At 44.5% G+C, this 23153-nt stretch overlaps 1 protein-coding gene across 1 annotated transcript in view; it reads left to right on the plus strand.

The window, feature by feature from the left end:
* Positions 1-255: 255 nt before the first annotated feature.
* Bcat1 (branched chain amino acid transaminase 1) overlaps positions 256-23153 on the plus strand; it is an 88705-nt gene continuing 65807 nt past the window's right edge. The window contains exon 1 of the mRNA XM_028891768.2: positions 256-474. Within this exon, the coding sequence (XP_028747601.1) occupies positions 469-474 (6 nt within the window). The 5' untranslated portion in view covers positions 256-468. The remainder of the gene's footprint in view (positions 475-23153) is intronic.

A 23153-nucleotide genomic window follows, 5' to 3' on the forward strand; every position in this document is an offset into this window, starting at 1 on the left:
AAGGAATTGGTATTTGAGAGTAGACTGAGGGTGGAAGTGAGAACAAGATGGGTAAGACCCACAACCCTGGAAAAATCCAACCTGTTCCTTACTATCCCCAAATACATCTTGAAACTTCCACTCTCTGAGACCTACCCCTGGTGCAGTGTGACTCGGTAGGGGAGGGAGGTAGCCAGAGCTTCTCTCCACAAGAAGAGAGGAAATGAATCAAAGGTGCTGTCAGATCGGTCCTCCTCCTCCGCTGCCTCCCCTCCAGCAGTACAGACACTCGCTCATCACACAGTCTGAGGCCCAGCTGCAGCTCCCTGCAGGGCCAGTCGCTGATGCAATCCGCACCAGAGCGCTCCTAGCATTTCCAGCTCTCCATCTTCCGCGCTCCGCTATCCTGAGCGCCACGTGTCGCCGCGCCACAGCTGGACTCAGACCTGCCCCAGGGGCTGGAGCTACCACGCGGCCACGCCACGAGCAATGAAGGTAAGCGTCTGACTGCTGGAACGCAGCCACCCACCGGGGACATCTCTGACAAGCGTGCTTTGTTCCCTGTCCTCCTCGGCCACCAGGCGTGGGGACCCAGCTTCATCTCCGCCAGCAGATGCTTCCACTCGGACTCGTGTCCGGGGTCTGTGGGTGCGGTACCCAGCTTCAGAGGACGCCACAGCGCCTGTCCCACGTGCTCCCAAGGCGGGAGGAAGGACTGTGTTCTTGTGTCTGAGCTGCTGAGAGATGGGGTTTGGGGAGGATGCTGGGGCGCTCTCCTGGGTGGGTGTAACAGAAGGAGGAGGAGGACCCTCTTGGCTGCCGAAAGCGGGCAGCTCAGCTTTTAGGTTCCAGGTTCCACGTGGAAGCTTCAGGGCAGCCTGAAGGACTGGAGCGGCCAGGAGTTGTACTCTAATGCAAGTCTGAGGTAGCTAGCCCAGCCACCAACCAGAGGCGGTTCAGGCTTTTTTTTTCCCCCCAGGACTCTGGCTCTGGAAAAGCTGCCAGATCTGAAAGGCGCCCCTTTCTAAGGGAAATGATACTCCATTGGTTATGCCGTTTTCTAGCTTCCGGGAAGGAAGATTCCAGTAATAAAATGTGGGCTTTTGGGAGCAGCGGAGCGCAGCCACGTTTCAGTTTCTGGGGAGGTGGAGGAGGGAGTTAGAGATACAGACTGCTAAAGCCTCACTGGACAGAACCTCCACGTCACTTCTCCATTCATACCGTGGCTTCCTTTGCCTCTAGCCCTGACAGACATGGGTATTAAAAAAACAAACAAACAAACAAAAAACCTCTACGTTATTTCACTAAATCATATGCATTTACTATTTTTATAGACATGCATTTAGTGTATTCACTATCTTTCTTATTCGGTTGCTATATTTATCTGCCTTAAATATGAGTTCCCAAACTCCATGGGTGGGCAGTCTATGTACAGAGAAAAGCTACAAGCTGAAGGCCAGGGCTTTGCGTTCCCCTACCGTGGCCCCTTTGGGAAGTCTCAAAGCTCTATAAGTAGCGAAGGGGGGTAACCTAGGATGGTACTTTCTTGTCTGGAAAATACTTTGGGGGGGGCATCTCAGCTTAATTTGCTTTCTGAGCCATAGAGACAAAGGATGGAGAGTTTTAAAAAAAATGTCTCTGTGAGCCAGGCTTGGAGGCATGCACCGGTAGTCCCAGAGCTTGTGGAGTAGTGAGAGAAGAATCAGGAATTTAAGGCTATCCTTGGTTATGTAGCAGGCAACCCTGGGCTACAGGAGAACAGCCCTCTAAGGACGCCAACAAAAACGGGGGTGGTGTGGGGTGTCTGTATGTAAGAACTAGTCTCGGCTCATTGGATTCTAAAGTTTATTAAGTATTTGGAGTGGGTTGGAACCTTTGGGCAGGAAGTTACAAACAGCCATATGATCCTAACTGGTATGGTTTGGGGGAGCACCTGTGACTTTGCCGGTTGTTTCCGTAATTATTGGTTTTATTCCTTATTTGTCACGTGTGTCCATGAGGGAACTGCTTGGAAGCTGTTACCAACCTGGAGGAAGTTAGTGCTATCCGGACCTTGTTTCAGTGCATAAACAAAGAAACAACCTGGGCTTTTGGGTTATGTACTTCGGGGTTTCAGGATGCACGCTTCATAGGAAGCCTTTTGTGGAGGTGGCATGGGATGCCTGGCTGAAGAGTTTCCTCTATTCCTCCGAAGCCTGCTAACCACATTTATTAATTAAAAGGTTTATTTTTATGTGTGTGGTGTTTTGGCTGCATGTATATCTATCTGTGCACTGTGTGCATCCAGAAGAGGGCATCAGATCCCCTGGAACTGGAGTTCCAGAGGGGTGTGAATCAACATGGATTCTGGGAATTGAACCAAGGTCTTCTGAAAGAGCAGCCAGTGTTCTTAATCACTGAGCCATCTCTCCAGGCCCTAGAGGACAATGTTAGAGTCCATTCTCTCCACCACCATGGGGTCACCAGGTTAGAACTGAAAAGATGGGGCTTGGTAGCTAACACCTTTGCCCATGGAGCCTCTCACTGGCCCATTGTCTTTTGTGCGTATGGATACGATGTGTGCTTGTGCCTGCATGTTCGTGTGTGCAAGTGTGGGTGTGCACATGCCACCATGCATGCAATGCTACATGCATGCACATGCCACCATGCATGCAATGCTACACGCATGCACATGCCACCATGCATGCAATGCTACATGCATGCACATGCCACCATGCATGGGTGAGGTCACAGGGCAACCTCCAGGCTCCTTGCCGTCCTCATTGGAAACAGAGTCCTTGTGAGCCACTGAGTATGTCAGGGGAGCTGGCCTGTGAGCTTCCAGGAAGTATGATGCACCACCTCACTTGACATTGCTGAGTTCTGGGAACTGGAACTCAGGTCCTCATGGCTATGCCTTACCCACTGAGCCACCCCACCTCCCACAATTCCTTTAAGTATGTAACAACTCCAGGGAATGTTCAGTGCATTGCTGGGGGCATGAGTGTGGGACCTGTGTGTTAGATGTCTCTCTCCCAGCTCTCTGTACTCTCTGTGGGACACCGCTTTCCCAGCAAGCATGGGAGAATCTAGCTGACCCACTCGCTTCTCAGCTGCACCTGTGGGCAGCCTTGGCAATGCCATTTTATCTCTTGAACAGCTGCCCAGAGCTCAGAGTGCTTAACAGAGCCTCTGATGACCATCCCTCCTGCTGGGCTCCGAAGCACAGCTGGTTAGGAAGGGCTCATTCAGCCAAGTCAGCGGAAACTAGGTTCTGTTTAAACCAACAGAAACACACGTGAGAACTGCAACCCAATTTAAAACAAAGCATTGTAGGGCTGGAGAGACCGCTGGGTGGCTAAGAGTGCTTGCTGCTCTCACAGAGCACTGGAGTTTGGTTCCCAGCTCCCACATCTTGTAGCTCACAGCACCTGTAACTCCAGTTCCAGGGAGTCTGATGCCTTCTGGCCTCCATGAGCAGGAGCTGAAGTGGACATCTTCATGTATAAACATACGTCAAATGAGCCCCAAGTTAGGATTTAGGGTGTACTGGTCCATAGGTGTGACCCTGTCTGCATTGGTAGTTGGTGGCATGCTAAGACCTCATTAGATGCCCGGTGTCGTGTGAATGGGAAATCAAGGTAGAGCTTTGGAGGCCAGTCAGGCACCAGCGCCTCTTTCATCACTGTCCTCAGTCACTCTCTGGAGTTACTCACTGAATTACATTACCTCCAGAACTGAATATTTATGTCCTTAAAATAGCTTAGAGAGGAGACCATCTTACCCGCAATAGCACAGTGTATTTCACAGACACTTTCTATCATACAGGCTAGGACTTCTTGGGTGGAAAAGAGTTCCCCCAGAACACTTGTCTTATGTTCAGTGGCTAATGGGAACTCCCTCTGTAGACCAGGCTGGTCTTGAATTCACAGAGATCCACCTGCCTCTGCCTCCTGAGTACTGGGATTAAAGGTGTGAGCCACCCCCTTACCCCTACCCCAATGATACATGTTTTTTAAAAAAAAAAAACTTTAAATTTTTGAAATATTTATTTTGTGTGTGTGTGTGTGTGTGTGTGTGTGTGTGTGTGTGTGTGTGTGTGTGAGGATGCTATCAAAGGCCAGAAGAGGGCCTTAGGACCCCTTGAATGGGAGTTACAAATGGTTGTGAGCAGCCTAATATGTACGCTGGGACTGAACTGAGGTCCCCTGGAAGGGTAGGAAGTGCTCTTTACCACTGAGCCATCTCTCCAGGCCCTACTTTTATAAAAAGATTTTACCAGATAGTCCTGACTGGTCTTGAACTTGAGATGTCATTGCCCCTGAGTGTGGGGTTACCACTGAGTGTGAGGCTTGAGCTGCCATATTCCAGGAAAGAGAAAATGTCAAATAATAAGGTTGAAACCTATTCTGGAAATATAGAAAAAGGATCAAAGTAAATAGAAAGACAAGTATAAGAAGAAAATATCCAACCATGGTGGTGCAAGCCTGTAATTCCTCACCCAGGAACCAAGGCAGGGTTGCTAAGAAGCTGAGGTTAACCTGGGCTGCATATTGAGTACAAGACTAGTCAGAGCCATATAGCAAGATCTTCTCTCTAATAAAAAAAGAAAGAAAGAAAAGAGAAAGGAAAGGAAAAAAACAGAGGAAGTTATATAAAGACATAATTACATAATAAGCAATAGTTTCAAGTTATACTAAAAACCATGACTCTTCGGGATTGAAAAACTGTGAACTTGCTATACATTGAAAATAACCTTAAATTAACTAAGAAGAAGAAGAAGAGGAAGAAGAAGAAGAAGAAGAAGAAGAAGAAGAAGAAGAAGAAGAAGAAGAAGAAGAAGAAGAAGAAGAAGCGCTCATTTATTCTTTATTCTCATGTATAGACCTGAATGTTTGATCACTTGGCGTTAGCTGTCTCATATACAGATAGGGTATACTTCTGTTATTTTGGCTTTACCTGCATGTCTGCCTTTGGAAGCCTTGTTTGGTTTTGGTTCTTTGAGACAGAGTCTCTTGTAGTCCAGGTGAGGGTGTAACTCACCACATAGCTCTCTATGTGGGCTGGAGACATGCAAGGGAAGCCTCTGGAAGAGCTTCTGAGGCCCAAAGCTCCCATTCCTTGAGTGTAGATTTAAGAACACCTGCTGCTGTGCTCATCCAGAGAAGCCACAGCTGTCTGACAAAGAAACACAGCTGAGCGTCGGTCCGCATCCGTCCTGCGCATGGCCATGGTGGATTTGCACAGGCCGTCACCGAACAGTTGTTTGCATTCCATTACCACACAGAAGGGGAATTCTGCCAAGTGTGGTCACTTCTGATTAGCTGGCTCAGCTACCGCTTCTTGTGATCAGCGTCCTCAGCAAATTGTGAAATCATAATAAGTAGTTCTTTGAACTTTGAAGATAAAAGAGTGAGTTAGAATAGGGAGTTGAGCGTGGTGCCGGACACCTGCCATCTAGGCACTCTGAGATGGAGACAGGATCATAACGTTTCAGGCCAGCCTGCATTGTGTGAAACTTGGCTTTAAAGAATAAGGATAGCTGTAACCATCAAGTATGTGGGGAGGCATACTTCATCACGGGCTCCGTGGTGTCGGGTTGGTGGATGCTCTGTGCACGGGAGGATGTTGCTGGTGACCCAAGAAGCAGCAGCAGGCTTGAGGAAGGGTGTGCTAGCTTAATTAAGAAAATGATGCTTGGGTGGAGCTGGCTTGGTGATGAAGTCTTCCTGCTCTTCAGCTGACTCAGGCTGGATTAGAGTATAGAAAGTCACATGTCCCAGTGCTGCTCATTCCCGTCCTTGTCCACTTGTTTTCCTTTGTTGCAGACAATGCTGTTTTTAAGCAAACTAATGAAGGCATACCAGGGCAGATACAAAGAGGCACTGAGACAGGGTTCACCAAACCCTCAGATTCTGAAAGAAAAAAATCTATTAGGCCGTTTTGTACTTCCCGTCTGCCAAAGAAGGGTTGTTCTTTTGGGTTTATTTTTCTAGCCTTTAGTTCTCTCCTAGGGAGAAGAGCAGGGCTTCTCCAGTTTCCTGCAGACTTCTGCCACCCGATGAGTTCATCTCAGCTTCCTGTGCTTGTTTCCCTTCCATTACAACTATTTATGCTCCCTTTCCCTGACAGGGTTACCAAGGGGTTTACATGTATTTTTACTTATTTGTACATTTATTCATTTAATTCTGTGCACACCTGAATGTGTATATATGTGTGGGTCCAAAGGAGTACCACATAAAGTTTGAGGCCAGCCTGGACAACATGAGCTCCCATCTCAAAACAAACAAATAAACAAACAAACAAGCAAGCAAAAACAAGCCTCCTCCCTAATTAAAAATAGAAAAAGAGTATATAAATGTGTCTTTAATGTACTAGTTATACAGTGCAGTAACGACCTACAAACAGTAGCTGATTTAATTTCATATAATTAAACCTTGGGATAGCTAGCTCTTTCTGATGCTACTAGACTTCATAGTGTGTAATTTATCTTATTCTTTCATTTCAAAAGTATTGTGTGGTGGTGTACATGCCACAGCACGGGGGTGAGAGGACGACTTTGGGGAGTCTGTGCTCTCCTTTTTTCATGTGGTTCCCCAGGATGGAACTCAGGTCCTCCAGCCTGGAAGCAAGTACCTTTGCCCACTGAGCAAAGTCTCTTTGGCCCCACATCATTCCTAGTCTTGAGACATAGCTGTGTTCATGGAGACAGATGGGGGAAGAGGAAGGGAGGGAGGGAGGGAGGGAGGAAAGGAGGGAGGGAGGGAGGGAAGCAAACACAAGTATATTGGAGTTGAATTCTACAGTTAAACATCTGTGCACAGTTCAGTGGCAGTAAAAAAGATTAGGTACAGAAGTCAGAAAAGCTGTCAGGAAGGTGGGACCCTGAAGTTGAACTGGGAAAGAAGATCACATGACCAGAAAGCAAAAGCATCATCCACTTTGCATCCAACCCCAGACTCATTGTTCATTCCCTTACTTTCCAGATTCTGTTTCTGCAGCCCAATAGTAGTGCCCTCTCCCCAGCTCCCCCACATGCTCTGAGCCTCCTGACTGCAGTGAGGTCACTTATGTGCCAGCCTCTGAGGCAGAGGTGCCCGGTCCCTTCCCTTAGGCTGGAGATGGGTGATTATGGCCACCGCATCCAGTGGGTTCTGTGTAACTGCTCCTCTGTGCTGTTCATCAGGCTGTGCTGTCTTTTCCTCCCATAATTGGCATCCTGAGCTCTTGGCCTCCACCCACAGAGATTCTATTGCTTGTCTCCAAGGCTCTGCATTGGAACAGAGTGGCAGAGAGTGGGACTAATCACAGAGGAGTGATCTCTGTTCCATGCTTTTCTTGTGTCCCAGAATGATGACCTCAGCCTACTGTAATGTGTGCACAAAGCACATAAGAAGACTTCTTACTGTAAGCCTCTGGCTCTACTGAAGGTCTTGGGGCCACAGGGAGAAGCACAGCTGTTTTTCTGTTGGCTTAGTGACTGCATAGGGATCTATCTGATATTTTAATTATCGTCTGTGACCCTAGGGTCCATCAGAAGTCAATGCCCTGCCCCGAAGGCCACTCACATGGAGGACCTTCTGTAGGTTTAAACTAAGTCTCTATTGTATTTACCAACAAAGGGAGTGCCAAACTCTCGTCCCCACCCTTTCCTTCCAGTGTGTCTTCTCTACCCCAATTGCTGGCTCCTCCATGGACAATCCAGTCAGCTAGCCGCTTGTTCCACCCCCTGATTCGAGGTAAACTTTATTTGACAGTCTTGAAGTGTCACAGTGCTATCAAAATTCCCACAACAGGCAGTGACATAAAGGCCCTGAGCACGGATGAGGGCCAGAGGGTGGTGTGAACTCGGCTGCACTCTGAGGAGGCTGCCTCGCTGTTTTAATGTTCTGTTTTAGACTTTAAAAAATTATTTTATTGCCGGGCGGTGGTGACGCATGACTTTAATCCCAGCACTCGGGAGGCAGAGCCAGGCGGATCTCTGTGAGTTCGAGGCCAGCCTGGTGTCCAAAGCTAGTTCCAGGAAAGGTGCAAAGCTATACAGAGAAACCCTGTCTCGAAAAAAAAAAAAAACAACAAAAAAAGTTATTTTACTTTTTAACTAGTGGGAGTGTGTTTGTGTGTGTGTGCATGTGAGTGTCCTTACCCACAGAGGCTAGAAGAGGGCATCGGTTCTCTTGGAGCTGGAGTTTTAGATGGTTGTGAGCAACCTGATGTGGGTGCTGGGAACCAAACTTGGGTCCCCTGGAAGAACAACAAGTACTCTTAACTACTGAGCCATCTCTCCAACCCCCAAAGAGCCTGTTTTTCAATTGACTCAACATTCTGATGTATGGAGTGGTGGCGATGATAATGTGTACCCCTTATGGAAGGTGTTAAGATTATACACAGTCATACAGGCAAAGCATATTTAGGATTGTATGTTCTGCATAAATATCAGCTAATCTTATTACAAGATATTCACAGAATAAAGCGGACATTATTTTTTTCAAGCCATATATGGTGGCTCATATAATCCTGGTACTTGGGAAGGTGAGTGAGCCAGAGCAATTTGGGTTTGAGGCCAGCCTGGTCTACAAAGTGAGACTTTATCTCAGAAGCCAAAGCAGGAGCCAGAGATGTAGCTCAGTCAGTCCAGTGCTTGCTGAGCAAGCATGAGGTCCTGGGTTCCATCCCAGAACCACCTAACACTGGGTGTGATGGGGCACACTTCTAATCTCAGCACGCAGGAGGTAGAGGCAGGAGGATCAGAAGTTCAAGGCCAGCCGTGGCTACAGAACAAATTTGGGGCTAGCCTGGGCTGCATGAGACTCTGTCTTGAAAGCAAAAGAAATGTCAGTCAGCTATGCATTGGGAAGAAACGACTTGATTTCAGCTGCTCCAGGAGGGAAGGCAGTTAATCTCCATGGTGCTCAGTCCTCCAGGTGGAGTGGAGCAGTGACCTCCTAAAGGGCCTGGAGAGTGTCAGCTGTTAAGGGCAAGGATTTTTCTTACAGAGGACCCAAGCTTGGTTCCCAGGACCCACAACTGCCTGTAACTTCAGCTCCAGTGGGAAACAGTCCCCTTTAGACTCCTCTGGCGCTTGCACACACATACACTTACCCACCCCCTCCACACAAAAATCTTCAAATAACTAAACCCTCAAGGGAGTGGATTCAAAACAGGCACCTTGGGCCTCTCCTTTTTCCTTGGTCCTGATTTGAATCAGAAACACAATTCTTGCTCCAGGCTCAGACCCTTGAAAACACTATCTATGGAAGACCCTTTCTCATTAATGATTTTCTAATAGACAGCAATATTGAGGACCAGGCAGAGCATGTGGCTGCCTCTGGCTCTTCCAAAATGATATGGGACACAGTCCAGCTACTTGGAAAACTCTGCTTCAGTCTGTGGGACTGAGTGATAGTTTGGTCATTTTCTGACTGTTCAAGACCAGCCTAGGCTTATGAGACCCTGTCTCAAAGAAGCAAAATGAGAAATTAAAAAAAAAAAAAATCTATAACACTAAAAAATATTAAAGACCTCTGATTCACCTACTTCCTTAACTGGAACTGTTTACTCACAGAGATAAAATGTGTGCCAAGTGATTGGCAATAAATAGCCCCCATGCACTTCAGAAATGTAGCCAGCTTTTCATATGCCACCAGCTCACAAATAACCACACAGAAACTTATTATGAAAGCTCGGGCTATAGCTTAGGCTTGTTCCTAACTAGAACTTAAACTGACCCATTTATAAATACGTTCTATCACATGGCATCACCTCTCTTCCACCTCGCACCCCCTGTTTCCTCCCTGTGTCTCCTGGCCTCTCCTGTGAACCTAGATTCTCCTCCTCTTCCTTACTTTCCCTGGAAATCCCACCTATACCTCCTGTCTAGCTATTGGCCGTTCAGCTTTTTATTTCACCAATCACAGCAAATACATCTCTTACAGTGTACAAACTTCCTCCTTTTTGTCTAAATAAAAAGGGAAGGTTTTAACTCTAACATAGTAAAACGATATACAATAAGAACAATTAAATCAGGTAAGAATTACATTCACAATGTCCAGCCCGTTTGTATTTGGCAAATTCAGAGAATGTACTCTATTATCTGTCCTATCTTAGTGAGTCCAAAGTTTTGTACCTAATTTAATTTCTATTCTAACTTGTATTACCAACCTAAAAATATCTTTTTTGACCTTAAAACATCTTCTTAGATAAACAACTTAAGCTTTTATGTTTCTTAACCTTATAAACTTTATAGCTTTTACATAATTTTCTTTTCTGAATTTAGTAACAAGGAAAACTATAACTATAACATCTCTTCTTCGACTCTATCAGAGACCTGAGGATATAGTATTACTTGATTAAATGGGAAATGCAGAGCAAATAACTCCCCAAATTATAGAAGTGACAGAGACATCTGACTGCCTGGAATGTCGCTTAACATTTCTCTGAAATGTTGGGGCATCTGTCTTTGGCCTACAGTCCTAGAATATATGACAGATTTTTTTTGTGTGTGAAGTAGGAAATTTTTGAAGGACTGTCCTGCCTTGTCTGAGCAGTTTGTCAGTTGCCTTCTTTTGTGTCCTGCTTGTCCAGTTTGGACAGCATACTGTCAGCAGTCGAGGAAAGGGAAGTTTCTTGCCCAGTGGCTAACTTTTGCCACAGTAAAAGCAAACTCCATATGGAAGTTCTTCAATGCCCATCATCCTTTTTTGAAGTAAATTGGAGCTGCCAGGAGCAAACATGTCTCACTATCATAAAAAGCCTTATGCTATTAAAACATTTTAAATGCCACATTCTCTAGGTCTTTGAAGTGTTTGAAGGCCATCTATTTAAAATATATGTTTGTCCTTGAAAACATACCTACCATGAATATAAGTTTGGTTTTTATAGATGACTAACTACTAACCTGTCTTTCTTTATTATCCCTAACTAGCTTTCAAGTATTAAAACTTTACATTTTTAAATGAGCTACATAGGTACAATACCTTAAACATAGAAGCATAAATACAGTATAACAAAAATAACCTTAAATCTATATTAATGTACACAAATCTATACCCATGTAAAATATTTGAGACTAGTAATTATTCAAAAGTTGATTCAACAATCCACCCTTTTATTCTATCATTTCTATGCTATATCCCTTCTTTTCCCTTCAGAAAGAGATCCCTGAATCTAACCTCCTTTGTTTAGTTTTTTTTTTCTGACCATGACCAGAAACAACTTGTAACCAAACCCCCAATGATGACAAACATTGATAACCCACTGAATGACCAAAAACCACCCATGCACCTCTTAGAAAAGTGAGCATCATATTCTCTAAACGGCTTCCTATTGTCTTGGGGACTGATGGCATCTTTAGGGAGCCCTGAGAAAATTGGGATAATGGTCAGGACCTGGGAGGCCTAGCTGTATCATTTGTTGTCTGGTCTCTGTGTAATGGGAACGTTTAGAACTTATCTGAAGTCCTGGCTAGAGTAGTCTGTGAGGCTGGACATCTCAACTAGGAGCTTTTAAGTTGTTCTGGATGCGGAATTTTTAGGAAGCTGCAACAGAGGCATTTTGAGGCTGGACTACTTGTCTTTCTTGGTATCTGATCATTTTCCCCTCTCCCCCCGAAAACACACAAACTTTTAAAGGTAACATATATATCTGCATTAACATAAGTGTGGGATGTGTGATGAGCACAAGTCAGTTAAACATGATTTTTTGCTTTATGTTTGAGCAGGTAAAGGCATATGTCGACTTTATAAGTGCATTTGGACTGTGTAACCAAACTGTAATAAATCTTTATCCATCAATATGAAAGGATGGCATGTAATAATAAGTCATGAGGACTCTGTAGCCATCAAGATTTATCATGTCTCATCCAGTCTCAGTGTTATACCCATGTAGAGGGTTCAGCATATACATCTTCTGTCTTGTAGTCTTTTTTTCTTTCTTTTTAATGTCAGGAGATCTTCTCCAATCAAATCTGATCTTTAATAATATTGAAGGAATCCATAGCTTTTCATTTTCTGTGGAAACAAAGGCACATCCTCTCCCCCAACATAACATATTTCCTAACTTCCATTTTGAAGTTAAGATATTCTTAAAATATATAGGTTGGTTTAATTTAGCAGTTGCCACAATCCAATGTCTCTCAGCAGATATTGTTTTTGTACATTATCATTTAAAAAATTCCAAGTCAACAAAGCAGCATACAGGATCCAGAAGCCCTGTGTATTTCCCATCCTTATGGATTTTTACTTTTCTATTGCTTTGCTCCTTTACTCTCTCTTTAAAGACTTCACTTATTATTTTAAAAACTGTTTATTTTTCTATGACTGTCTATATCCATTTTTTTTTATTTCTTTAACATGTAAGCACATTTTTTTTTGTTTTGTTGTTTTTCAAGATAGGGTTCTCTGTGTAGTTTTAGTGACTGACCTGGATCTCACTCTGTAGACCAGGCTGGCCTCGAACTCACAGAGATCTGCCTGCCTCTGCCTCCCAAGTGCTGGGATTAAAGGCGTGAGCCACCACCACTCAGCTATGTAAGCACATTTTTAAGCATACTATATCTGTTTAGAAGTTTTTTGGTCTGGACCTGACTTTTTGCATGTTTGTTACCTGTTTTGACTGTGTGAGCCAAGCCTTAAACTGCTAAGCAGCAGCTAGGTCCTCTGTTGCATGGCTTGGGAGCCCTTGGTGACAGGGCCTCTTAAAAGAGCTGTAAGCACAGGTTCTACTCGGAACCTTCCTCCCCACCCCCAGCTTCTTCAGGCCCTGTGTAGATCTCCATGCCCCATGTTAGGTATCAAATGTAGCAAGCTTTTTCGTCAGCTGCTAGCTCAAAACTAATGACACAGAAACTTATTATTAACGTGAAAGCCCGGACTATAGCTTTAATAAGCTCTAACTATCTATAACAAGCTAGTTAGGCTTAAATTGACTTAAATTGAACTTAAATTGACCCATTTATAAATACGTTCTATCACATGGCATTACCTCTCTTCCACCTCGCACCCCCTGTTTCCTCCCTGTGTCTCCTGGCCTCTCCTGTGAAGATTCTCCTCCTCTTCCTGTCTCTCCCCGGAAATCTCTCCTATACCTTCAGTCTAGCTATTGGCCGTTCAGCTTTTTATTACACCAATCACAGCAAATACATCTTCACACAGTGTTCAAATATCCCACAACACAAAAGCACAGAAAGAAACAACCAGACTGAAGAAGTAAGTTTTAACTCTTTGGAGGACCAGACTACATATGAACATTTAAGGGACCTCAGTGGGAAAGTGGCTTTTCTGTGTGTGGCTCCAGCCATCCAGGAAAGGCTAACTAGCCAGAGTTCTCAGGAAATGGGAGAGCTACATGGCACAGTGAGTTTGCCAAAAGCCCTTGTGGATCATGAAAGGTCAAGTGGTACTTCTTAGTTCTGCCCAGGCCTCACATTAAGCCAGGCCGCAACTGTGCCCTTTGGAGCTCGGGTTCTGTGGTCCTTTTCTGCTCTAAATTATGTACAGTTCAGGTTTCACAAATGACACACGATGTCAAAGGAGCTCTTGACTCAGGGGTGTGGTGGAGCATGCTTGCAGAGCAACTACTTCTAAAGGATAAAGACTATCGGATCACGTGGTCCAGGCCAGCCTGAGCTACACAGTGAGTTCCAGGTCAGCCTTAGCTACATGAGACTGTCTCTCAAAAACAAAAACAAACAAACAAAAACACACCCCCTCCAACTAAAAATAAAAGAGTTTCAGACCCAGTATGAGTCTTTACCATAAAAATTATAAGTGAGGGTCTGGGGAGGTGGCTCGGCAGTGAAGAGCATGTACTTACATGACCTCTGTGGCTTGTGTCCTAGAACCCTAATTAGCAGTTGCAAGAGCATGGGGACAGGACAGACCCATATATGGTAATCAGGTGGCGTTCTCTAATGGCTGCAACCTGGAACTGCAGCCTGTTTATAGGTACAGCTCAGGAAGAGTGGGGTCTTCACTAACACAGGCCAAAAAAAAAAAAAAAAAAATAGCAAAAGTACCAGTGACATTTAATCGTGTGTCCAGTGGCCTATGGAAGCTGGACCAAGGCAAAATATCCTGTAAAGAGGCAAAGATGGAGACAATTTAATACACTGGTTGATCCAAAGTTACCACCTTAACAGCCACATTTAAAACCCCCTTTTTTTTTAATCTTTTGAGACAGGGTCTCATTATATAGCCCTGGCTGGCCTGGGACTATGTAGACTAGTCTGGTCTTGAACTCACAGACATCTGCCTGCCTCTGTCTCCTGAGTGCTAGGATTAAAGGTGTGCACCAGCATGTAGGGTCTCACTTTTAAACAAAAGCTTGGTAGGCGTGAATAATTCATCAAATTTCATCCATTTGTCAAACAGTGTCACAGACACTAGACATTTGAAAGAGAATGATGTCACTGCCTTGGAAAAGAAGCAGGCGGGGCAGCCATCCAGTTCCATAACTGCCCTACAAAATGTGGGATTGAAACAGTTTCTTCAACCTGCAGAACTTTCCAAAGAGGATCACATACAGAAAGACTTGGGAGCCACTCAGTTTCTCAATCTTCAACCTTTTGAGTAACATCAGCAGAAGTGACTGTTTTGAACTCAGCCTTTATACTGATCAGGCTACAAGTTAAAATGGAGTCAGTCAGCACCTGAGTTCCACAACACCCACTATTCTAGTTTCAACAGACACAAAACAATTTCTGTCTATGCCTTATCAGATGTTCCCTGCCAATCCATTGGTTCATCTGATAAGAATTCTAGTTTGTGAAGTGTTTTCTGATTCTGAAATGGAAAATAATGTTAACTAAGCCAGGCATGGTGGAGCACACCCGTCACAGCAGTATGGAGGCAGAGGCAGGTAGATTGCCTCTAGTTTGAAGCTGGTATGGTCTACAGTGAGTTCCAGACCAGCCAGTACTATATAGTGAGACCTTGTCTTAAAGCAAAATGAAAATGAAGCCAGATCTTTAAATTAAATTAAAAAGACCTTTCAAAGGTCTTTCCAATGTGATTTTTAAGAAAGAACATTTGTGTGTGTGTGTGTGTGTGTGTGTGTGTGTGTGTGTGTGTGTGTGTGTGAACTACGATATACAAGTCTGTGGGGAGTGAGTTTCCTTCTAACACCATGTGGGTTTGGGGGGTCAAACTCACAACTGAACCTGGGCCCTCAGCAAGAGCAGCTGGTGCTCTTTACCACTGAGCTACCTTTCCAGCCTCTTAAAATTTATTATTATTACCATTTAAGATTGTCAGTGCTGGAGCTTGAACCCAGGGCCTTGTGCATGCCAGAGAAGCATGTTACCACTGCTCTAGCCTCCCAGCCTCCCCTCTTTCTCTATCCACCTAAACTTCAATCCTGATTTCTGCTGGCTTACCCTACAAAGCCAAGGATCCAGTTTCTCCCAGAGTCAAGGTCCCTAGAAGCTGAACAGAACTCCTCAGGATGCTGTGATTGACAGTTTCCTGCCGAGACTGGCAATGGCATTAAGTTTATAAAGATTGCACACCAGGATCAGGCATGCCCTTGGCACTGTCACCCCGGGAAGCTTGATGGGCTCGCTTGGCCAGCTGCTGTTTGTTGTGAGCTTACTGATCTCCCAAGGAGTGCCGGATGCCCAGTTACTTCATTTCTGATAGGGCACAGCGGTTTATAGAAGGAAAGGATGCCAGAGGGATGGCAGATGGAAGAAATGACTCCACTCAGTGGGCAAGGGTCAAGCCTTCATGTCTCAGGGCTCTGCATCTGCATCCAGTCCAGTTTTGTGAACCGATGAGTTAATGAAGGGTGTCTACTGGGGTTAGAAGAGCATGGAGTTTCGTATGACTTGTTCCTTAGGGCCATGCACAGTTTGGAGTAGAGACTGCCTTGGCCAGAGGGTGAAGGACAGAGTGATAGCCAGGCCTGTGGCAGTGGAATTGTTGACACTTCCTAAAAGAGCTTGGACCAGAAGCGTCATCGGCTCTTGTTTTTCGTTCAACACGGTGGCTGCTCCGAAAACAACTGCCAGCCCATCCAGCACTTGACTCTGAAGCCACCAAGCAGCATTTGCCACACTGGCCCTCAGGCACGGGCTCCATCACGGCCACTATGGGGAACTTTATCCTTCTATAGAACTCAGGATTCAAAGGTTGAGGTGAAATCCTGCTAGCTCAGAGAGGCCGAATAGCAAATGGTTACGATCAACCATGTGAGTCTATTGAATGGGTAATAGGGATTTATTAAGATATAAATTGAGGAAATACACTCACAAACACAGAACTGAGTAAACAGCTGAAGTCGTTCTCTGTTCTGAGGGGAACAGTGCCCTTTTCTTCGAAGGCAGCTTAACAGGCAGAGGGCCGATGGCTTCTGTTGTGCAATGGGACAGCAGCTGAAAGCTCACGCTCTCAATAGTAGACTGGCATTTAATAGAAGGATGTGAAGAAGAACGGATGCTGAGATGAAGCCATATATACACAGCCAAGAAGAATGGACAGCTGAATTAAAAAACCGTCAACAATTTCCAGAATTTAAAATCCTGAATCATGACATGACACTAGTGGAATTTAGGTGTTTCTGGTACATGGACTGCTCTCACCCAATGTGAGGTTGAACTGTTGGCCTTGTGTACATCCTACTTCACAAATGAGTCTGTCAGATACGCTAAGCCTATAGGCTGAAGATGATGCCCCAACACCACGGAGAAACCTCAGGTGACTGTCCAGGCAGCTGGCTGTTTCTGTCAACTCACAATTTTTTTGGAAGTTGCTTGCATGCACTTCCTGTTTTTATTTTTGTTAGCTAATATTATTTCCTTCTTGGGTCTCTGAGGGAGTTGAAGATTAGTTAGTTATAGCTGAAGATTAGTTAGTTATAGCTGAAGATTAATTAGGATAGAAAGTGAATTAGATACATTTTGGACTTACCAAAATAGGATAGATAATGGAATTATTTTCTGTGATTTGTCAAATACAAATGGACTAGACATTGTTTAGGTATTTATTACTTGTATATATTGTATATAGTTATTGTACTTTTGTATATAGTTTTTCTTATGTTAGTTATAACCTTTTGCTTTTTTTCTTTTTATTAAAATAGAAAAGGGGAAATATGGTGGTATTTTATTTGTACTGGAATATGATTTTAATTGTATGTTAATAAAGTTGCCTGGGGGTCAGAGCTATTAGAGCCATAGCAAGAGCGTGGTGGTGGTGGCACACACCTTTAATCTCAGCACTTGGTAGACAGAGCTAGGTAGATCTCTGTGTGTTCAGGGATACAGCCAGCATTGGAGACATACGCCTTTAAGACCTGGAGGGCTGTACTTACAGACAGTGATGAAGCAGTCACGTGTTTGGGTTTACAACCAATGAGAAGGCAGAACAGAAAGACTATGTAAAGACAAACACACAGGAAGTAGGTCTATTTTGGAGAGGTAGGAGCACTGCAGGAGGAAGGGTAAGGTTTTAGCTCTGAGCTCTGACCTCTTAGCTTTCTCTTTTACATTGGTTCTGTGTTTCTTGTTTAATAAGACAGTTGGTTACATCTACATCTGGGAACTTCTCTGGGAGGAAGGAACCTCAGTTGAGAAAATACCTCCACATTCAGACTGTCCTGTGGGCGTGTCTGATGGCATTTCTTGATGATTGATGTGGGAGGGCTCCTCCCACAGTAGGCACTGCCATCCCGGGGAAGGTAGTCCTGCCCTACATTCCTCAATGATGGACCGTGATCCCAACATGTGAGCCAAATAAACCCCAACTCCCAGGTTGCTTTTGGGCAGGTGTTTATTGCAGCAACAGAAAGCACACAGATGCATTTCCATGGATGGCTGCAAAGCTCTTGGTGATCATTCATAGTGACACAGTGGAGCACAGTGGAGCACAGTGGAGCACAGTGGAGCACAGGCCGAGGATTGCTGGCCTACAAGACCTTCAAGGAAAGCCAGTGTTTGCTGGCAGAGGCGGTTCCTGGCATTTAATCAGAACCAGTTTTGAGCAGTGCCCTGCCCTCCATCTTCATGTAGTCATCATGAGAGGCCCCTGGAATTACCCATTTTGTGTCTGTGTATGGTCTTGTGCATGTGAGTGCAGAACCTGTGGAGACCAGAAGAGGATGTCGGGTCTCCTGGGGCTGGAGTTACAAGTGGTTATGAAATCCCCTATACGGCTGCTGGGAACCAGACTCTAGCCCTCTGCATGTAACTCGCTTGCTTTTGTACCACCAACCAGCTCCGAAATCATGACATGGAGACTTAGTATTAGTTATGAATGCCCGGCCTTAGCATATGCTTGTCCTACCAGCTTTTATAATTTAATTTAGCCTGTTTCTCTTTTGTCTCAGGTTTTCACCTTTCTTTCTTTCTTTCTTTCTTTCTTTCTTTCTTTCTTTCTTTCTTTCTTTCTTTCTTTCTTTCTTTCTTTCTTTCTTTCTGTGTGTCATGCTTTCACAGCTCCCCTGTGTCTGTCTGTCTGTCTAGCTGGCCTGGGCGTCTCCCTCTCCCTCCCTCATTCTCTTCCCTCTTCCACCCTGAGCCTAGATTCCCTCCTCCTCCTCCTCCTCCTCCTCCTCCTCCTCATTCTCTCTGCCCACCAGCCCTGCCTATCCCAGCTCTGCCGCCTAGCTAATGGTTTTTTTATTAGACTAATCAGGTGCCTCAGGCAGATGAGGTGAAACAGCCACACATCCTTACATCATTAAACAAATGCAGCATGAACAAGTATAACACACCTTTACATAAAGTAATACTCTGCAGCATAAACAAATGTAGCATGTCTTTGCCGGTTAAAGTAACATTCCACAACATCTTCATGAGCAGCCAGCGCTCTTAAGTACTGAGCCATCTCTCCAACTCTATGACATGAATATTTCCCCCCAGACAGGGTTTCTCTGTGTAGTTTTGGTGCCTGTCCTGCGTCTTGCTCTGTAGAGAGCACCACCTAGTGTTGTGGTGCATGTATTCAGGAAGCAGAGGCAGACAGATCTCTCTGAGTTCAAGGCCAGCGTGGTCTACACAGTGAGTTTGGGGCCAGCTAGGACCACACAGTGAGGGGAAAAAAAGCACGAGTACCTATTCAAGTGACAGTACATACACAATGTTCTCTACAGTCATGAAGGAAATATCTGCTGTTGTTTCTTTATGCCTCATTTAATTAGGCTCAGTGTCTCCTGCTCAGAACTTGAGATGTAAGGCTATTTTGGTAAAATGCAAAATTCTGAGCTTGTTTCCGAATATACACTGAAATCTCTAATCTCTACTCAGATTCTTCAGATTCTTTCTCTCCATCGATCCTGGGAAAAGAGCTTGAAGACGGCCGGAGGCCTTTCAGGTGAAGGCTGTCCTTTGTACGGAGAATTACAGGAAGTACAAAGGAGGGGAGGGGGAGTGGTGAGCAGGCTAGATGTCTGTCCTGTCTGAGAGGAGCCTTGGGCATCAGAAGCATTCACCACATTCGTTTTCCCTGTGACACTGAACTGCATGTGTTCTGCCTGTTATGTGGCCACAGGGACAGTTCTGTGTGGTGTTCTGAGTGAAGAGGAGACCCAGTCATGACCAGGGATTGGGCCACCTGTGAACCTGCCTCTCAAGCAGGGTTGCCATGCAGAGGTCTACAGGAGCTGAGCTAAGGAGATTTGAAGAGGAGATAAGGAAGTGTTAATTGATTGGGATAATTGGATTTAAGAAATCTGTTAAAAAAAACAAACACAAATTTAAAAAATGCAAAGGATAAATCCAGAATAAAGAAAATACCAGCAGTGTAAAACCAAGAGGGAGTCACATCTATTGTGGCGGGGTGAAATGATCTGCAGTTCTTATCCCCAGGGCTCCTGACCCACACTGTGAGATGACAGGGACTCAGGCTCAGTGGGCAGAGCGCTTGCTTAGCGTGTCTGCGGACCTGGGTTTGACCCCAGCACTCGGTACAAACTGGGTGTGGTGGAGCGCTCCTGCCGTTCCAGCCTTGGAGGTGGCAGGGGGAGACTTAGAAGCTCAAGGCCATACAGATACTTCGTGAGTTTGAAGCCAGCCTCGGGTTGGTGAAATACTGCCTCAAAAATCAACAGAGAATTGATCAGAGGTGACACGTGGTGGAATACAGATTTTTCTTGCTGTTAGTCATTGCTCAGTATTCACCTGTATCCAATGCCGTGTAAAAAGCTGACCAGAGGCTAGGCCAGTCATCAGACCCTGGGGGATCTCCGGTAGCCAGTCTCAGAGACTCCTCAGAACTCAGTGTACCTCACCAGACTCTGTTCACCTCCTCAGACCACAGCATCTGGAGGATTCCATGGTTCTCCTGGGAGCTCTTCCTCCGCCCTTCTCCCACCCGCTCCCTGTCCCGTCCTTCCTGCTGTCCACTCTGTGAGACTTCCTGAAGTCTGGCTGCTTCCTTCTGTTGTCTTACTCTGCTCATCCCATATAGAACAGCAGACACATGCTCTACCTCCGTCCAGCTTAGTGAATCATTGAGTTTATTAGGGTTGCGGACAAGAGCATGGGCGACTCACGGCAGTTGTATCACCAAAAAGTCCATCCCACCCAGCTCCTTGCAGAACTTACTGGCAAGTCTCCACCACTTTTTACTGCTCATCTGGCCTTGTGAACCTTTAAAAAATGCATTTATTGTATTTTATTTTATTTATTTTGCGTGTGTGTTGGGGAGGGGGTGGTGGTTGAGTGCACATGCCTGTGTGTGTGTGTTGGGGAGGGGGTGGTGGTCGAGTGCACATGCCTGTGGAGGCCAGAAGGGGAGGATGCCCTGAAGTTGGAGCTGCAGACAGTTGCAAGCTGCCCAGCTGGCTAAGGTCCTCTGCAAGAGCAATGCACTCTTAATATCTGAGCCGTCTCTCCGGTCCCAGGCCTTTGGGGTCTTGTGAGTTTTAGGGACTTCCTGTGTAGCTGAAGGTTTTCTGTGTCCCACCTGGCCCATGGGCAGGACAAATCTCTGTCACCCACTGGTCCTGCATGCCAAAATGTGGGTCAAGAGTTTCTACCTAAAACCTGAGAAAGCCTTAAAAAAAATTCTACCTGGGCAGTGGTGGCGCATGCTTTTAATCCCAGCACTCGGGAGGCAGAGGCAGGCAGATGTCTGTGAGTTTGAGGCCAGCCTGGTCTACAGAGTGAGTTCCAGGAAAGGCGCAAAACTACCTAGAGAAACCCTGTCTCCAAAAACAAAAAGACAAACAAACAAAAATCTGAAATGGAGCTAAAAACAGCTTCCTAGTTGTTTCTCTTAGGCCAGCCGTGGCCTGTAGGTTTGAGCTACCCTATGTCTGGTTTGTGGCATGTGGGCTTGACCTATGCCATGTTACACAGAGGCATCTCCAAGCTGCATAGTACACTGCATGGTGGATATAGTTTTTGCTAGTGCAGACAATAAATAAAAAATAAATAAATAAAATAAATAAATAAGTAAATAAATAAATAAATAAATAAATACAATAAAGAGGTTTCTGAGCTACATGCTGCTGGGTGGAAGCATGGACCCACTGCATCGTATAGTCGGCAGTGAGTCTGGTTTCCAGAGCTGGTGATAAACATAGTTCTGCCATGTTGTGAAGCTGAGATGGGCGGAGCCAGCAGCCAAAGCTGCTGTTTCAGTCCTAGTAATGTTGCACTTTAAAGCAATAGATTCACAATAAGGCAGATTCAGATGGAATAAGACCTTAAATGGTTTACAGTGTATGTAAAAATGTACATCGGCTTGGAAGAGAGAGGAAAAGGAATATAGACAGTTATATAAAGAAATAGTTTTAAAAAATAAAGTCTTTAAAGAGACAGTAAAGACAATATAAAAATAAGCCACATAAAGATGGATATCACACAGAGAATCTGGATTATGTTGTCTTTGGGATTTTTAACTGCAGAAAAACATTTGATTATAAAGGCTGCTCAGTTAAATCAATATGTGTATTTTAAAGATATCTTGACTTCAAAATTTGGATCTAAGGATATGTTGCTTTGGAAAGGAGGCCCTGTTTTTGTTTCCTTAGGAAGAAAGAGGCTATGGATTTGTTCCAGGTTAAGATACATCAGGTTTGATCAGCCAAGACCCCCTGAAAGGTCTCTGATGACCCCATGGCCCAGATCATCCATGGCCCAATCTTATGTCCCCATAAGATTACCAGTGCTCTCTTTTAGCAGGAAGTAGCCTAGAAAACTATGTCCACATTCCCAAAAATGGATTATGGAAGTTTGTCTTTGTTTACTTTGTTGGTTACAAATTGTTATTGGTCATAGTCATTATCTTTCTAAAGAAAGAAAGGGAGATATGATATAGAAATATAGGATATTTTACATTGCTATAGATTTTAGTTTATTGATACAAATTTAAACTTAATTTTGTTATACATTATATACATTTCTACTCTCATTTAAGGTATTATGTTTATGTAATTCATTTAAATTGTAATGGATAATTAAGAAATACAGATTAATAAGTCTTCTATGATAGTCAAACTTATAGTCATGTTAAGTTTTCTAGGTATACATATATGTATTTCAATTAGGTAGGTAATCTTCAAACACCTCAAAGACCTACAGAATATGGCATTTAAAATGTTTTGAAAACTTGGAATTTTTGGACAGTGAGACATGTCTGCTCCTGGCAGGACCAATTTACTTCAGAGAGGAGGATGGGCATTGAGGACACTCCATGTGGAGTTTATCTTCTTGGCAAAGACAGCCATTTGGGTAAGAAACTGTTATTGCCTAGACTGACAAAATATTGTGTCGACTGGACATGCAGGACCAATGGGATGGTGACCACTGAACTTTGCAAGGCAAAATTGTCCTTCAGGTTCCTGCTTTGCAGAAGAAACACTCAGACATTCTACAGGACACAGGAAAAAGTGACTGAGAGACTCTAGACCTGTGGGCTGAAGATGGATGCCCCAGCATTGCAGAGGAACTTTGGATGACTGTCCAGGCAGGCAGCTGTCTCTGTCATTCTAGATTTTTGGAAGTTGCCTACAATGCTCTGCCTCTTTACTTAGGTAATATTGTATCCTTCTGAGGTCTTTGATGTAGTTGAAGACTAGATAGTTATAATTTTCCTTGGTTATGATAAGAAGTAAGATAGATATGAAACTTTAGACTCACAAATATAGGATAGATAGGATATCTTCTTTAATTTTGCCAAATACAAATAGACTAGATATTATAAATATAATTCGTGCTTGATAACTGTTCTATTATATGTAATTTTACTACGTTA

Source organism: Peromyscus leucopus, chromosome 3 (assembly GCF_004664715.2).
Source record: "Peromyscus leucopus breed LL Stock chromosome 3, UCI_PerLeu_2.1, whole genome shotgun sequence".
In the NCBI taxonomy this organism is placed as follows: domain Eukaryota; kingdom Metazoa; phylum Chordata; class Mammalia; order Rodentia; family Cricetidae; genus Peromyscus; species Peromyscus leucopus.